Genomic DNA, 18,776 nt, shown 5'->3' on the forward strand with positions numbered 1-18,776 from the left:
CGACCATGATGGCCTTTTTTAGCTCCTTGCACCCATCAAACCCCTCTCAGTTACCTCTATTAGGAGTGCCGGGGGGCTCTCTCTTCACGGTCACACCACGGGGGACGTTGGCCTCGGCTGGCTGGGGCTGCGACTGGGTGGGCGACTGGAGCATGAGCTGGGGGGAGGGCGACTGGAGTTGGGGCGAGGGGGAATGCAGCTGTGGAAGGGACTGCGGCTGGGACAAAGGCGACTGGAGCTGAGGCAAAGGGGAAGGCAGTTGGGGACCACCTCCTCCTGCTGCTGGGGTCACGGAGTCCTCGCATCCTTGTTTGGCCCCGACGGGGCCCTTGAGGCCGGGCAGCAGCTGGTTCAGAGGATCCAGGTCGCCGGGGCCAGAGAACTGAGGGGCGGGTAGGAGGGATATGAAAAGTTGAACGAGTGATTTCAGAGAGGGAAGGCAGATAGCAACAGAGAGGACAACAAAGCATTCATAACAGAAGATGAATAGGAGAGACAACATGGACTACATTAACCCTGGCATCCCTATGAACTGTAAGGCAACAGATAAGGGACAATGTCTGATATTTACATACTAGTCAATCCAAACAACTACGTTTCTTTTTTTAAATAATTAAATGTAATTTATTTAAAATTAGTTATTGTACAGGTAGCAAAACGGTATCATAGAGTGTTACAGTGACCATATGATGTACCGTGGAGTCTCGGCTGTCCTTCCGGCTGTCTCGTCGAGCCTCCCCAACAGGACTGGCTTTGGGGCTGAGGCACCTGGCGGCCGCACTAGGGACCGATCCAGATTTAGAAGCCCCGCCCCCTGGAGTGGTGGCCGCCACGCCACCACTGCACGGCGCTCCGTCCACGCTGGTTCTCTTCTCCACCTTCACCCTGACCGTCTGCAGGCTGAGGGCTGACGGTGGAGGCAGGTCGCCCAGGTCCTTTCCAAAAGCACACCGACGCTCCGTCAGAAACACAACATTCACATGCCTACTTAGCGCATTTTGGGCGGGAACCCCTTTTGGTGTTAGCATTATGTTATGCTTTAGCTATTGAAAAATATTGGCGCGCTATGAGCTTGTAGATCTGCTGTTTTTGAAAAATCATAAAAATTTGCCTCAAATCTTTCAGAAAATTGTCATGATTTAGAAAACATTTATTTAAAACTTCGACGTCAGGCCTGAACGGGTTAAAGGCAAGCTACTGGACTCCAGATGCACGACTGATGAGAATAACTGACGAGTCATGTGACCCAATTGCTAGATCCAATACATCATTGTAAGGCTGGGTGTTATGATTTCAAATCACAGTTAGTAATTTCTCCTCGTTTAATGAAAGATGACTTTATCTTTTACACTACCCTTGTAGTTCTTTGACAAGGTCTGTACAATAAATAAGTACTAATATTTTAGCTTGACTACTGCTATATCTGTTCTTTTTGGCAACACAGCTTTGTACCAGAGAAATGTGAACAGAGTGAGAAAGGCGAGTGTCGACAACTCCGTTCACTGCTACTCAATTCCTCTTCCTTTTTTTTAAGTAGTTGGCAGGCAAGAGGCCATACAACTTTATTGTACAATCAATGTCTGATCTGTCAATGTCAGCACAGGCAAAGTGAGGTTGTTTTATTTTCTTATTGACTATATTCACACAGCAGCCATTTTGCTCTCACATCATTTGCGGGTGGGGAAAAGCAAGCCCCCATAGCGGCTGGCCCACGTTGAAGCGTGTGCTTCAAAACGCCAATGAGCAACTTCCATTGAAATGAATAGCTGGGGGCGGGGCTGTCGCTCCTGGTACTATACGTCATTTCTTCAGCGATGCGATACAAACTCTCAAATGATTTACGATCGTCGGGTGCGCAACGGCTCACCATGGACAGCTCTCGAACCTTTGGAGATACGGCGCTTTTAAATTTGGGTTATAATGGAGGCTCAACGGAGCTGGATTTAGAAATCGCATCGCTGCTGGTGAAGGAGGAGGTGGATACTACCCGGAGCAATGCTAAAAGGTAAACAAACGGTCGGCGCGTTCATATATGGATAAACTGTTGTCTACGCTTATAAGCGTAGCAGGCATAGATACCGGTAGCTCCCAATAGCCTAGCTACGTTTATAAGCGTAGATGGCATAGATAGGTCCCAATAGCCTAGCTACGTTTATAAGCGTAGATGGCAAGAAAATAATGTAACAAATAATCAAATTTTGGCATAAAGCGGTTTGTAAACTGAGATCTACCAACAATGTGACAGTTCATGAATGTATGCAATCAAATTTAAGACATGAGAAAGATTAATTTGGTGAGAAATGTTGGTTTCGATATATTTTTGGTTAAATGCCCAGCCCTACGTCATAGCATCAGACTAACCACCCCAGAAAAACAAAAAGCATGACACATTATCTTACGAGATATGACCTATCAACAATCATATATAACAAGCCTAGACGTATTTTAAGCTCACCTTTTCGTCTGTGTCCAGGAGGAAGCGAAGGAGCTGGTGGTCCTGCGGTTCTCTGGAGCCAGCTTTAGCGGGTCCCGTGGCTGGGCTGGCCGGTGGTTCTTTCTTAATCTCCACGTCCTTACTGCAGAGTCCGTCCTCCGTGGCGCCAGCGGAGGAGGAGTCATTGGGGCTGCTGTCCTGGAGCAGCCGGTGGAGGATCTTGTGTCGTTCCGTCAGGGTGCTGTGGGAAGCGGGGCACTGGGGGTGAGGGGGAGGAGGCGGAGGAGGAGTGGGGTGGGTATGTGGGCGGGGCGACGGCGTCAACGACGAGCGCTGGCTGCCGCCACTGTGGTTGTTGTTGGGGTCAGCACCCCCGACGGCCCCAGCCACCCCGTTGCCCAGTTGTGACATCTTGACCGCATCCTCCCCCCCTCCTCCTTCCCCTCCTCCTCCCTCTGGGGGTTTGGCTGGTGGGCGAGCGGGGGAACTGATGGGCGTGCTGGTTTGTCTCTGAGGAAGAGGGGAAGGCAGGGAGAAGGACCCAGCCGTCCCACCGCCACCACTCCCACTCCCATCCCCGCCGGACTGCTGTCTACCGAGGCTACCTCCGCCCGCCGGAGAGTGGAGGCCAGGCGTAGGAGTGGAGGGAGAGAAGGGGTTCCCTGGAATGCGCGGGCTGCCCCCCAGCCCGGGGCTGGCCCGAGGCAGCCGGGGTGAAATAAAGGAGGTAGGGGTGGTTGCTGTCGTTGCAAGCGGGCTGCCCAGAGGGGAGGGGCTGTTGTTGACCTGCTGGGGGCACATACGATTGGGCGTTAGGTAGCCTGCGGGTGTCGCCGGGCCATGTCCGTGGGAGGAGCCGGTTCCATTGTTGAGGTGGTTGGCCGTGGAGGTGTCGTTGCCAGGAGAGAGGGCCGGGGATCGGGAGGCGGTCGGGGCTGAGTTGGCTGGGGTGAGTGGAAGGCTGGGGTTAGCGTTTTCCTGAGAGCTAGCAGTGTTGTGTTCCCTGGTAAAACAGAGGAGGGAATATCATGATGGAAATGACAAATCTCAATCTATCCCAAAAATATTCTAGCTCGCTTGGGAAGGAACTGTTTAGTGTTGATAAGACCAGTACACCATAAATATGAAAGACTGGTAAATGTTTACTGACCTACAGTAGCGTATGCCCAAGAAATGACATTCAACCAAAACAATGTTACTCTGGGAAATGTTGAACGTGAAGCTTAGACTATGCATGGAGGACAAGTGGGTATTGCCAAGAAAATAACTAACGCATAAATACTGCATGGGGGTATTGAACATGAGTAATTGACAACTTCCAGCAGAGAGTATCTTGGGATGTCGTTTTTCCAATGTTATACACAAAGGACTGTGGAGTGTGTGTTCTTTCAGTACCTGTCAATAGTGTGCATGCCCATGATGAAGGGTTTCAGTACCTGTCAATAGTGTGCATGCCCATGATGAAGGGCTGTACGTCGGGGTTGGGGGGGCAGCAGAACCTGCAGCGCGTCTGAGCGCTGAGGGGTGTGCCGTCACTTAACGTGAACCGGTACAGAGGACTGATGGCCGTGCCATGAGTCATCACTGATGGATGCGCGCACACACACACACACACACACACACACACACACACACACACACACACACACACACACACACACACACACACACACACACACACACACACACACACACACACACACACACACACACACACACACACACACACACACACACACACAGGTTTTAACGGGTTAAGTTACAACTCTCGAAAACTGATTTTACCCTCATGCAACAACATATTGGAGGGAGGGCCTGTTGCCTGCATCTCCCCCCCCCCTCATCTGTGGCAGTACGCCCCCGTCCCGTCCCGTCCCGTCCCGCCCCGTCCCGTCCCGTCCCGTCCCGTCCCGTCCCGCCCCGCCCCGTCCCGTCCCGTCCCGTCCCGTCCCGTCCCGTCCCGCCCCGTCCCGTCCCGTCCCGTCCCGTCCCGTCCCGTCCCGTCCCGTCCCGTCCCGTCCCGCCCCGTCCCGTCCCGTCCCGTCCCGTCCCGTGCTCCTTACCCTCATGCAGCAGTTTCTTGGCGTGTGAGGGTTCTTTGCCCTGTGGCTGGAAGAAAGCATAGATGCACTTCCGGACCAGATCCTCCCAACCGGGGCGACCCGTCGCTCGCAGAGCACTGGTCTCTATGGAGATGATCTTCCCTGGAGGAAGAACGTGAACATAGTCAAATGAGTCCACATATGGCGCAGCACAATTCATCGAAAGTACATGAAAAACGTGATGTTACAATTAATACAAGTGTGCAATTAACACCTGCTGATGATAATAGATCACACATAGCGATTTTGATCATTGCAATGAATAACCTTTGCCAGAGTAGTTCACATGAACTATGCTGTAGTGGCTGGGGTATTTGAGGGGCAATATATATTTTATATGCTCCGATTACAAATAAAAGAGAATTAATGTGTTGAGAGCCAGTGAATCTCGATCGGTCTTTGCCTCCGCCACTTCGCACTTCCTCATTTGCGACGGTCACTACAGGACTCGTGTCAGTCAGGGATTATGCTACAGTTACCCTTAAAAAAATCCTGTCCACTCAATGTCATTGTAACTAGATATCGATAGAAATTCATATTTTTTTAATGTCATATTTAGACATACGAGCGCTAATCCATAACGTCCCTCCCAGCAGCAACAACAACAACCCCATTGCCTGAAGTGATATCATAATTGAAACATTGCAAACAAAAGAAAATACACAAAAGCATATGACTCATATGAGCACAAAACTTGAGCTCATAGTGATGTTACCTGTGGGGTCCTGCTTGGTGATGAAGGACTCTGTGCTGACAGGCAGCGGCTGGGGGCGCGGAATCCGACAGGCGATACAAATCAGACAGCTCTGCAGGTCTGAAAACACACACACACACACACACACACACATACACACGCTGTCAGTCTGTGTGCGCGTGTCTGCGCGTGTCTGCTTTCTAAAATAGCGATCAGGCTATGTGTATCTCTGAAAGTTACACTTATGATGCAATGCATTGTGAAATTGTAGATCGGCTATTTTTGCAGAGCTGCCAACCTGCACACATTTTGTGTACCAACCACGCAATTATAGGTGTATAGACACCTAGAATTGCGTGGTTGGTACACAAAATGTGTGCAGGTTGGCAGCTCTGTTTTTGGTGTGTGACACGATTGTATGATTAGGTAAATTATGAATCAGGCTTTACACCAAGGTCCTGAAGCATTCACACCAGGTAGGCGATATTCAATATCAGCCTGCGTTTCGTGGATTTGATTTGTCACTCGCTGCTCAGTCTGGAAAGGGTCCTATCTCCAAAGTAGGCAGTCCATGAAAAAGCATGGCTTCTGTGGTGCACGACCGAGTAGCAAGTGACAATACAAATCTACGAACACAGCGGATCAGGCTGGAACCCAGGCTAAGATATCGTAACATGCTAATGTTGCTTAAACGATAATATTTTCAGAACTCCATAGACCACTCTACTCTACTGAGGGAAATGAACGATGAATGCCTCTATGCCTCTACCCGTTTGATAACCGTCCACATTATTATTAAATAATAATTATTACTACTATTGCCCTGTGGTTGTTCAAAACTATGTCAAGCCATAAATTTCTTCTGAAATCACCAATTGCGCATCCACCAAAATTTATGGAGTTATTTTGTCAAAAGTATATTGATTTTAACAATATCAACCAGCTCCAACCTCAGGTCACACAGGATGCTCACATCTGTGTTCACTCTGGTTATGGGCACTTAAAGGAATTATTCAGCCGCTACTTATTTAATGATTACATTGGTTTCCGTCAAAATCTCCAAATTAAACCCTCTAGACTTCGTACACTGGACCCGAGTTGGCTTTGTACTTGGACCGCTTTTTTCTGTCTGTACCAAATCTCTTCACCAAAACTAGCCGGGTTTATAGATGTGTTATTTTGTGTAATTTATGTGTTGTTCCCCCCAGAATATGGATGCAGGGGTTTAAGTGTTTAAATAACATGCTAAGGCACCTTTAAGGTCCATTATCCATAGATGGTTTTGTCTCAGTCACCCGCTTGAGGTTGTGAACGCATGTTACAACTAGAACATCATCGGTCAAAAAAACAAATCATGCCTTTTCCAGAACCTTCTTGAATATTCCAGCCCATTCCTGACCTTACATATTTGAATTAAAATATTCCAAACCCTATTACTAACATTTTTCATCGTATCAGAGAAGTTTGAAGTAATTAGACTTGGTCAGGCAGCACAGAAATTAGACACTTTGATATGATTGGCTGAATATCACGTGCCTAAAATGAATGAGAGGAATATGAGAAAGTGGCATGTGTATGTGTATGCGTATAGTCTATATTAATAGCAGCGTGTGCACTGTGCACGTACCATCTCCTTCCTCCTGCAGGGCACGCGGCTGGGAGATGGTGAAACACTGCATGATCTCGTATTGCTGCCGCGCCTCCTGGTTCTCCGAATCCATCTCATCTGGCGGCCTCTTCAGCATGCGGCAGTTGAAGGTGTGGCTGTTCCTCCGACCTGGTTCCTGTGGCCATGGTACGCCATTTACTGCGCACACACGCACGCACACACGCACACACAAATTAGTTTACACAGTTGAATTAGTTTTATTTTATTTTATTGTTTATCACACGAAATATATTTAATGTATTCGCTCATTGGTAACCATAGTCATAATGATGAGGTTATTGTATGAACAAATATGTGTCCTGTGACATACAGTAAGTGCAAACCTATACTGGGAAAACATACATAACTTGATAACATACAAGTGATGTGTATGTTGTGACGATTAGCATTTTACGTTTTAGTTGCATAGCAAAACTATGTCTGCAATTGTATATTATCCATTATTGTCCCTTATAGTAAAGATAATAAAGATGAAAACATTTCGGTGTGACAACCTTCATCAGGTTATACTTGGCCGTTTTGTCCATGTGGATCACATCCAAGACAATATACTGTAAATGTAAACATTCAAATCTCCTCAAACTTCATGTGTAAAGAATATAAATATATATAAAAAGAGCTAAAGCATGCATGATCATCATTAATAATAAGTTGGAGGCTGGAAAGGACTGTCTCCCAGGACCTGTCCTTAGATAAAGGGTTAGGCCGTCATTTCAGTACAGAAAGTATGTCAATCAATCCTGAAGCCCAAACCCCCCAAATCACGCTATAACATATCGTCAATGTCGGGGGGAAACCTCCATTTTTGAGTTTTTATTAAAAATATATAAATTAATCCTATTGAACACCCTTTAACTCCGTGTGTTGGTTAAAAGAAATTGAACCAATGAAAAGTATTTAAAAAATCGCTTCTGACAAAACCTCTTAACTCCATTGGAAGGTTTTCTTCATTTCCTGAAAAATCCGTCCGACAGCAGATATGTCGTTTGAAGCCTCTAGGAATTGAATTCCAGTGAAGAAAATCTGGACATTTTCATGAGATCAAGTGAAGAGGGGCATGCGTTAACAGTTAATGAAGTTTGCATGGCTTTAGTGACTAATCTAGAGTTATAAGGTCAGTGATTGTACAGCTCTGTGCAGCATTAACCCAGGGGGGATTACAGGGTTTGGGAAAACTAATTGGACAGCTCAGACACTGCTCAGACATATTGTTTTGCTCTTCCTTCTCGTATCTTCTGTCCTCGTATGACCTTTTCTGACCCCGTAATTCCTTGCTACTTTCCTCACAGCAACAAATGAACACAAACCGTTTCTCAACGTGCGGTCCGAGGACCGCCAGGGGACCAAATGGACTTTAACAGACTGTTTCTCAACTTGAAAGTCTGTAACTTTCAAGAGTGTACAAATGGAACCAAAAGCTGAATTAACAATGGTAAAGCCTCCTGGTACAGTCAACCTGTGGCATGGTGCTGTATCAATAGACTTACAATACACATACTGGTATACTATTCATACTAAATCTGGCACTATCAAGATATATTTTTAGTCACATCATTCAATAAAACATATCCATCACAAAGGGGGAATCCGATATTTTGCCCGGATACCGGAGAACTCGCCAGTTTACCGAGTTGCCATGGTATAGTGCATTTTAGTTTTACTTCACCTTCATTTAAATTGCATTGAATTGAGAGATAGAGGATAGTTGTTTTAAATTGCATTGAATTGAGAGATAGAGGATAGTTGTTTTAAATTGCATTGAATTGAGAGATAGAGGATAGTTGTTTTAAATTGCATTGAATTGAGAGATAGAGGATAGTTGTTTAGAGTTTAAACTAAATGAAGTGGGAATGTTAAGTTTAAACACCAAAGTACAGAAACAATGAAATTCATTAGTAAACAATATCCTGAATTGGTAGGCCTACTATCATTAGTATTCACATACAACTTTATCATTGAATAGCTGACCATTTAATTGCACAAAATAATTTGATCACTTTGGAGATTAACTACAACATCTGTAGGTTTGACATACTACACTAACAGCATGTTAGCATAACGATGAAGTCATTGATGAAGAATTTTCGGTGCAGCGAGTTGGTAAACTGGCGAGTTCTCCGGATACCTTTTGCCCAAACCCTACACAGTAGAAATCCAAAGTTTTTATTCCACACCGAATAGTGTTTAAATGGAAGCAAATGGATTTGGTTCCCTTTTGTTCACTCTTTGGAGTTAGATTAACATGCAGTGTTTTTATTGTGTGTTCATAAATCATCCTGACACCATAGCCCTGTCTGCTGAATGCTCCTAGTGTTGGATGACATTCATTCATATCTAGCACACCACGAGGAAACATCTTAGGGCTGCAAACAGGCCATTATGTTATAAGCGACTATTCTATCGATTAAGTTTTTAATCGAATAATTGAGAAGCACTTTTTTTGGTGATACTTAATTGATAATTAATCTACAGACTACAGGTACATCGATTCAATCGTGGTATGTTTATACCAACAGTAATATACCATTTTAAAGTTGGTCGTACATCAGTGGCACACAAAAATAGCAAAGATAGCAGATCGAAAAGCTGATTTGCTGGCTTTGTGAGCATGTGACATTTTTGCTATGAAAGAATTGAGAGATAAAAACTAGAAATTGTCACATCCAAAAACTAAAACTAAAACTAAATTCAATTTGTTATCGACATTGTTTTTATAAATTAGCTTGATTACCCATTCTGGGCAGGAACCCCTTTTGGTGTTTTAAACATTGTTATAATTTAGCTATTGAAAAATAGCAGATCTACAAGCTCATAGCGTGCCACCGAGTGGCGCGCTATGAGCTTGTAGGTCTGCTATTTTTGAAAAATCGTTAAAATGTGCCTCAAATCTTTCAGAAAATTGTCATGATTTAGAAACCGTTTTTTTTTTCTTTTTTCGACGTCAGGCCTGAATGGGTTAACTGTTGCACCCATAGAAACATGTCAACTCACCCAAGCTCTTGGGCAGCAGGTTGCGTACGAACTCGTTGTGGTCGCCCACGTGCAGGATGCTGTATACACTGGAGGTCATGAGCTCCTCCTGGCCATAGCCCAGGTAGCCCGTCACGTTCTCAGACACAAACACAATGCGACCCTCTCGGTTGACCACAAAGAAGAAGCCGTCCAGTGCCTGAGGGAAGGAATGGAAGTACTGTAAAAATCTGGTTCAATGTCATTGGCCCGACTGTGATGAAATGAGTTACGGACGCTAATAATGTATGTCATCGCTGTGGGGTGGAAACCTTGTATGTCCAAACCATTTTTAAAATGGTGAAAATAGGCCAATCAACAAGTTTTAGTAACCATGGCAATCAAATGTGGTCAACCCTAGATGGCAAATGTACGTTATGTATATTATGGAGTCATTATGCACAAGTTCACAACTCAAATACACATAATATGGAGATCAACATGCACTGATGTCATACACAACATGAATCCAATGCCCATGTATGGATATCAACATGCACTGATGTCACAACACAACAGCAACCGTGTCAAATACGCACAGAGTAAATGGAAATGATGTCAGACCAACAAGGTGTCCCGACAGCAACGATACATACTGTACATGTAAACCACTAGAGAAAGAGCATGAGAGCAGAGTTGAGTCAAGTGGGGGAGAATACCACTCCATACTCACAAGACTGTTCTTATACTCCACTCTGCCGCTCAAAGAGATGCCCTGCTGCTCAATTCAAAAGCACTCACCGATTTCTTCATTTAAAAATGTTGTTGTAAACATGCAGTGGAAGCCTTTGCCATTTAGATGCCCATTTCATAACCCAATTGCAGTACAGTAAGCTCTTTTGACACAAACATCTACCCAATAATCAGTGTACTGTATATACCCTTAGAGACTACCCCAATGCACACTTAAGCACCATGGACAGCGACGCTGTCGCAAAACTCATGCCATCCACTGGGGGCTAACCTTTGACATCATTTAATAAGTAATTAACAATCAGGCTTTGCTGATTACAGAGAATGACAGAAATCTGTTCAGAATGACTAGGTACTGTATGTGCTGGATCTTACGATATATTGTTGTAACCTTATTACTTATCAATCACAGGGATTGACACAAATCTTAAGATTACAATGTTATAATGGAGTGGGAGTGAAGGCTGGTGCTCAGACCTTTTGAAAACCCGCTCCACACTCCAATAAACATCTGCTCACTCCACTCTCTATGCGCGTTTTGCTCACATAACTGATATACACACATTTTCTTTTTAAGAATGCGAAAAATTGGTTAACCGTCGAACCACTGAGACAAGTTTATTCACTGTAGTTATAACAATTCCATACCATCACAGTCCTAGCTGGTTGCTGTTAAATAACAGTCTTGTGTAGCACCAGCCACACTGCACGAACATGACCAAAGATTTCAGACACCGACACCTTCAACAGTGGGATTTAGATGCTATGCTATCTTCTAACAGCTGTTCTGAGGAAGTTTGCAATGATTATGGCTAGGGATGTCCCGATCACGTTTTTTGCTCTCGATCCGATTCCGATCATTTGATTTTGAGCATCTGCTGATACCGATTTTTCCCGATCCGATATTTATATTTTATAGAACACGTTTATGCCATATCAGTCACAATAGTATATATGTGACTGAGTACAGTGGTTTGATAAACAAGGGGGTCATTATATGGTCAATATAATAATATCCCAAATCAGACAATTTCCAGTCTAATATCATGATATGGATATAACATTGATACTAGGGATGTCCCGATCCCGTTTTTGGCTCCCGATCCGATCCCGATCATTTGAAAATGACGTGATCGGCCCAGACTTCCGATCACCCGATCCGATCGGGACAACCCTAGTTATGGCTAATGTAAAGTGTGTTCAGTCTCACCTCTAGCAGCATGGGCCCCAGGGCCTCCTTCTCCACCAGGCCCTGGCTACTGGAGGAGATGTCGCTCTTCTGTACCTCGTCGTCAGGGGACAGCAGCGCCGCTTTCTCTGTGGGCAGAAGTAACACATCATTTATCAAATAAAAACAAAAAAAACAAATTCATCAAGGTACTGCGAGTGTGAATGTGTCGCAGCTACAGTACTAGGCCTATGACATAATAGGCCTGATTATACTGTAACTTTATAGCCATTATAAAATAGGCATGATTATAACTGGATGATGAGGAATCTTACAATATAAGGCTTTGAACAGGGGACGTCGAACTTGGTCACAGCGATGAAATTATATGCCGGTGAGATGGAACTGTAAGTGTGTTTACAAGACCTATATTCAAGTCTAAGGAATTTGAGGCCATTACAATGTTTGTTCAGAGCACTTGACGTAAATCGTTTGCCAGCTAAGTCTATTGACTTTAATGTTTGTTTAATGACGTTGTTTTAACTGCCGTAAGGTAAGACGTCATGTGGCAGATAAAAATACAGTGGGTGCCCCTCACTTCACACAAGTGTGATTTTATTTAAATGTTTTTATTTAAATGTTTTTGTCCTAACCTCCTAATAGGCACACCAGGTTGAAAATAGCATGGACAACGATGTGGAAATAATAATGAAAATATGACTTCATCCAGCTGTCCTTAGCTCAAACAATTGTGATCAGGTGATTATGTAATAATTGTGACAGACCTACTGATGTGTAGGTCTAATAATCCTGGTGCTCTAGGTTTGAATGCTGCTTGTGACCTACGGGTATGTCACACATACACACACCCCCCCCCCCCCCCCCCATTCTCTACACACCGCATTATGCCTTCACACAGAAGGGCCTCAAAAGGCTCCGTGTTAGGACAAGTTTGCAAAGTTTTGTTCAGGTACAGTAGGTTTTATACTGGAACTGGGTAGTGGGTATTCTGTTAAATGTCAATCAAATTTAGAATGACCGTGAACATTCATAATGGCCGGACTTATTTCAGCTACTAACGGCTTATTTACATAGTTCACTGATGTTGACCACTTGTTATTCACCCTTTTTGTCCTTAACTCCCTCTGTGGCCTCATACACAGCTGCTCTTGTGAGAGAGGATGGGGCATGGTGGTGGAAAATGTCCTCCGTCGGCAGGTGACCTCAGTGTGCACTACTATTTGAGTGTCATGTGTAGAAGTTAGAAGTTGAAAATGTATGACCCTTATGCAGAGAATCAATGCAGTTACACAAGTATTGGCTTGTTCCCAGTCTTTGATGTATTGAACGTCAAAAGAACAGAGGGGTCTGATCTTTCAGTGACACAAACGCTGCACATCAACACAAGACAACTGCTACACAACATGCTTACTGTAAATTAACGTTGAGACTGCCATTTCTAGTTCTGTGGTTCCTATGGCAACACAGAGTGAAAACGACGACTGTGGAGAATCTTCCATATTTGTACATTTTGTCCCAGATTTGGGATGTGAGACATATTTGCCTCTTTAGCCGTCACTTTTGTCTCTTGTGAAACAAATTAGCCATGGAAGGGATTGGTGACAACTTCAGGTTATGATTTTGCATGCTGCAATCAAACCCAATGCAATCAGTTTCAACATTGCAGCAACACAATTTACAATTTAGGCATTTAGCAGACACTCTGTAGACAAACAGAATATTGCATTGTATTTCTTCTTGTGTCTACACTCCACAGGGGTGTGATGGCAGCCTAGCTTACTGAGGGTCTGGAAAGTGAGACATGGACGACAAGGGGAGATGCAGGTGAGAGGTAGAGGACATTAGGTTTAAAGAGAGAAAGAAAATAATTGGAGGAGGAAGCGAATATTGTGTGTTGTGTGTTCCCATTTCTGTGTAGTGACAGAGGAGGAAAAACATTGAGATGGGGGGAGAGAGAGAGAGAGAGAGAGAGAGAGAGAGAGAGAGAGAGAGAGAGAGAGAGAAAATTGGTGAAAGAAAGAGGGTGAGAGGCCCCCTTACAGAAGGTCAGGGGGGCCTGGCTGCTTGGCAATTGGCTGCACTGTCACACACCCTGCTTCACTCCAGAAGCTGACAGAAAGAGGGAGAGAGAGAGAGAGAGAGAGAGAGAGAGAGAGAGAGAGAGAGAGAGAGAGAGAGGAAGAGGAAGAGAGGAGGGGGTGGAAGGAAGGACAGAGACTAAGAGAAAAACAGAGCGGGAATGAGAACAGAGAAAGAGAAAAAGAGGGGGATGTCTTTGGTTAGCAAAATGATTAGTGTCAGGGTCAGAGGCCACAAGACGCACAGTGATAAGAGAGAGTAATTCATGACATTAGCTTCAGAGCAGAACAGGGAACAGCTCTGTCTTTCTAATGTAAAAAAACAAAGAAGCTTTTTTCTATTGAGCTGTTTGAGCCTGGTAGCTAAAATCCTGAGTGTTTATTTTACACTGGGAGTGTAAAAATGGACCTCCTAGGTCCGATGACACAAGTCCTCCACCAATGCTTAGGGCGGTGTTTTGCCATGGCTGCCATATCTGTCAACGCATCCATTTGGCTTTGTCTTCCGACACTGTTGTCGTCCTACAGAGAAAATTCCTGCATCCTTGTAGCTCATACTAACTCTTGTTGCTTTTATGACAATGTCTAGAGTCAGAGTGAAGGCTGGCAGCAACATTTGAGGGCTGTCTTTTATATCCCAGAGGCACCCAGAGACACCTACTCTCGGCGCTCAGGGCATTTCAAATGGTAATAGTGATGGTGATGGTTGGGTAGCGGGGATACTAAACTTACTTCTGGGTAGCCCCATAATGGAACCTCTCCCTCCGCTATGTACTGTAGGTCCGAGATGAGGTCCCACCCACCCGTATACCGGCAGTGGTTATGACCAGAGAATATTTTCCCACGATACACAATTCTTACCCTTTTCTACATACCGTATCCAAAAAGTAAAGGTCGGGGAACCCATTCTCAGATGTTTTATTTTTTAGCGGCCAAGACAATCTAAGTGACGATTTAATCAAGCGTTTTGTGTATTTGGGGTAGTTTAGGGCAATTTTTTGCCAGCCAAGTTTATGGACTAATGTTTGTTTAGGGCAGTAAAGGACAACCTAAGGCATCATCTGGCTGATATAGCCCTCGCTGCACCCCTCACTTCACACGAGTGTGATCTTTTTTTCCCCTCATTTTAGTAAATCCATGTATGCGAATGTATGTAGTTTTGATTTCCTTCAAAATATTGTAGTCCAGAGAAAACCCTTGGTTCAAAAGGCCAAGGCTTAAGTAGAAAAGATTACATAAAGCCTCACAACAACTCACATCATCACATGTAGCACCTTCGGCCACACATTCCTCTATTGAGCCCCATACACCCATATAAAGAAAATCAGGGCTGGCTCAAGGGCATGCTGGCTTAGAACTGGCCAATCTTTAACCTGCTAGCTACAATTCTGGCCACTAGGTGTGTGTTTAAAGTTAAACATGTGAGAGGGTTGCCTACTTTAGGGCTGCTCACTTTCAAGTTCAACCAACACTTTAGATTGTTTGCGACTCTGATTTGAAAATAACCCACATAAAAGCTGTAGTAAAGATATCAACGGGATCATAAATAACGCTTCCTCCTCTTCCCCACAGAACACACACAGCCATGCTGTCACCTACATCATGAATTCCCAAACTATTCAGCCCCCGACCACAAAATAATGCTGCCATTGACTCGCGACCCCAATCTAACCCAGGAGAAAGTTTTATGCACGTAAGCGTGCAATTTGGTGTGCATTTGTCCTCACATGTAATGTAGGACTATGTTGGGGTTTTGTAACAATTATGGTTAAAATGTACTTTTTTGTGTTTTCGAAATCACTCATTCTGTTCATCTGTTGAATGAGATAATAAAAATAAAAAAGTAAATTGTAAAAAAAAAATATATATGACCTGCACCACAGTTATTGTGTCCTTTTTAGCTCATCTACAGTAACAACTAACCACTAACCACAAAAAAAAACGTTTGCTCTGAAAGAATATATAGTAACCTATTCAAAGATGTGTGCCGCATTTTTACGATTTTTCAAAAATAGCAGACCTACAAGCTTGTAGATCTGTTTGTATCTAGCTTGTAGAGCTATTTTTCAATAGCTAAAGTATAACAGAATGCTTGAAACACCAAAAGGGGTTCCCGCCCAAAATGGGTTAAGGCATGGATGATCTTCAAAAGACAGAGGTAGAAGTAATGCTGAGATAAGAATGGAGCGTTTGTAGCTGCTGGAGGTCGACACACGACAGCCCAATGTTTACACGGAGAAAACACGCTCAACTGTGACTTGACTCACACAACAGAGGATGGAGGACCAACATTACTCACTCTCCAGGCGCCACCATAGAGTAATAAAGGGACAGAGACTAAAGCTATTCATTTCAGTGGAAGTTGCTCAGTGGCGTTTTGAAGCACCCAGTAGAACCGTCTACTTCCGCATTTTTTTAATTTGGACACAAATTTGGTGTCCAAAATGCGGAAGTGCAAACGGGCGCTCAATGTTAAAGCCCAGCTGCACGGCTGTTTCCCAGCTGTTTCCTCGTCATAAATCCACGGGTCCGCCTGCAGTCCCACCTCTTACCACTAGGACAGAGTGCTTCAACGTTGGAGAGCCTCACTGGGGGCTTGGGCGCCATGCGCCATACTCTGGCGACTCCATTCATATGATGCATGCATCCAAGGTAAGGGGCTGGGTCTGGGTGTCAGAGGTGCGGCCAATCAGATCCACATTACTAGCAGACAGAGACTGAGGGTGCATACTATGGGTACTAGTTAACGTGAGTTGTCAGAATATGAAATGTCCATTACTTTGGCTGATCTCCACACAGCATCAAATTATACTTCCATTCACATCCAATATATAAAATAAAATTACATATTAAAAAAATATATATACAACATAAGTGAATGGAGGTACTTCCTTGGCCTAGTACTGGCAGCAGGCACAAATAATTTGGCGTACAGTGGTTTACGAGACTAGCCCCAGACAAAAAGAACAGACGGAGTCGAACAGACCCATTTGTAGACATCTTGCCTCTCAGAGTCCTGCACTGTAAAAACATCAGCCTGACATCAGCACCGATGGCCTAGCGTTAAAGGCACAACGTATAGGCTCTAATGCAGCCTGACAGCGTGTGGCAGGTTCAATTCCCCAGCCTGAAGACCTTTGCTGTGTGTCACTCCCTGTCTTTCTCTCCTCCTGTTTCCTGTCTCTCTCTACTACTATCCAAAATAAAGGCAGAAAAGCCCCAAAACAAATCTTAAAAAACAGCAACAAAAAAACAGCCTGATTTATACTAAGCTGTGAAATAACCATCAAGTTGCACTCTGCAAGACATACATTTGTTCAATAGCTTTAGTGAGCAAGTGGAATAACTAAGGCTGAATACCTGCGGCATCCATCCCTTTACACCATTTGTATGTGCGCGGTATGTGGGTGTGCACACTGCACATCATACACAAAGGGCCCTATTTTCACCAGTGCATTAACCCGTTCCCCTAAACTTCTTTGACTTCACACCCCTGGGGACCCCTACATGGTAACTGTCGTTTCTCTACTGTTTCGGACGCGGGGCGGCTCGCCGGAACCGGGCCGGCACCCTGGGTGCGATCCTGTGGGTCTGGAACCCCCCCCCCCCCCCCCCCCCGGGAACCCCACACACTTCACACGGGTGTGATTTTATTTATTTATTTATTTTATTTCTTATTTTGACAATCATTTTTGAATATTTCAAATAGCCGATCCTCACAACGTGCGGCTAGTTGACCAATTTTAAAATGTTTTTTTTTTTTAAAAGGTAAAGAAATAGGGGTAAGGCACTGATGAAAATGGGACCAGAAGTGTCTACTGTTAAGTAAGTGTTGCTAGGTGTAAAGACCTCTGTGATTCAAATCAGACAAAAGAAAAAGAGTAAGCCACCTAAGGAGGTGTGTTTGTGTGTGCGTGCGTGCGTGCGTGTGTGTACTTATGTCTGATGAATGGGAGATTGTGTGGACTAACACTAATTGTACACCAAAACATACATGACATTTCAGTGTCGCTGATAAATTGTTATCAGCGACAATGACATTAGAATGAAACAATGAACAATTTCAGCTCCTGTCGTCATTGCCGCGTGTTCAATATGAGGTGATCACAGATTCCATCGGAGGTGTCATAATGTTAACATTTACCTCATCTCCTGATCAAATGTTTGCCATCATATACTGTTGTTTGCAAAGCCTAACAGCAATCTGAAAGAATCCTGCTAAAGACACACAACGTGTGATGATGCCATATGACTCCCAAGCAGGGCCAGAATCATGTTGTGTGAGCAGCACTAGGACCATCAAAAATGCTTGCTAAATGCGTATTTCTGGATTTCATTTTATGAGATTTGGTCCTGTAACGCATGGATGGCGGCAAGAGTTACGGTCAACATAAGGAAAATGTGAAAATAACACAATGTTGTCATAGTAGTGGCTAGTGGGTAAACAAACTGTTGTAATCGTGTGTGTGTGTGTGTGTGTGTGTGTGTGTGTGTGTGTGTGTGTGTGTGTGTGTGTGTGTGTGTGTGTGTGTGTGTGTGTGTGTGTGTGTGTGTGTGTGTGTGTGTTTCTTACCCTGCTCACGGCGTTTGATCTGTTGGATCTGGTCCACCGTGCTCTTGAGTATGTGGCACTTGTCTGGCTTGACGTTGAGGCTGGCGATGTCACCCATGTTGGCTGAAAGCAGGTCGGCCAGCTCCTCGATGTAGCGGCATTCCAGCTCCCGCCTCCGCTTCTCCACGCTATGCAATGCAACACACAAGAGAGGCATCGGTAAACAGTGTCATTAAATGTTGAGGACAAGATGAGGGCATGGAGGAATGAAAGGTGGCAATGACGGAAGAGAAGATGTGGACTGGACAGTGGAGTGTCTCAATAATTAATGCTATAAAAGAGGATCATGCAGAGAG

The 18,776-nt window shown here is 44.5% G+C and overlaps 1 protein-coding gene across 1 annotated transcript in view; it reads right to left on the bottom strand.

The window, feature by feature from the left end:
- ncoa1 (nuclear receptor coactivator 1) overlaps window positions 1–18,776 on the bottom strand; it is a 99,783-nt gene that overhangs the window by 12,286 nt on the left and 68,721 nt on the right. The window contains exons 4-13 of the mRNA XM_083790807.1: window positions 18,442–18,608; window positions 11,812–11,918; window positions 9,891–10,068; window positions 6,858–7,037; window positions 5,252–5,350; window positions 4,498–4,638; window positions 3,871–4,018; window positions 2,456–3,437; window positions 696–935; window positions 55–382 (exon numbers count right to left, since the gene is read on the bottom strand). Coding sequence (XP_083646933.1) covers window positions 55–382; window positions 696–935; window positions 2,456–3,437; window positions 3,871–4,018; window positions 4,498–4,638; window positions 5,252–5,350; window positions 6,858–7,037; window positions 9,891–10,068; window positions 11,812–11,918; window positions 18,442–18,608 — 2,570 coding nt within the window. The remainder of the gene's footprint in view (window positions 1–54; window positions 383–695; window positions 936–2,455; window positions 3,438–3,870; window positions 4,019–4,497; window positions 4,639–5,251; window positions 5,351–6,857; window positions 7,038–9,890; window positions 10,069–11,811; window positions 11,919–18,441; window positions 18,609–18,776) is intronic.

Source organism: Protomyctophum parallelum (assembly GCF_964188405.1).
Source record: "Protomyctophum parallelum genome assembly, chromosome: 19".
Lineage (NCBI taxonomy): Eukaryota > Metazoa > Chordata > Actinopteri > Myctophiformes > Myctophidae > Protomyctophum > Protomyctophum parallelum.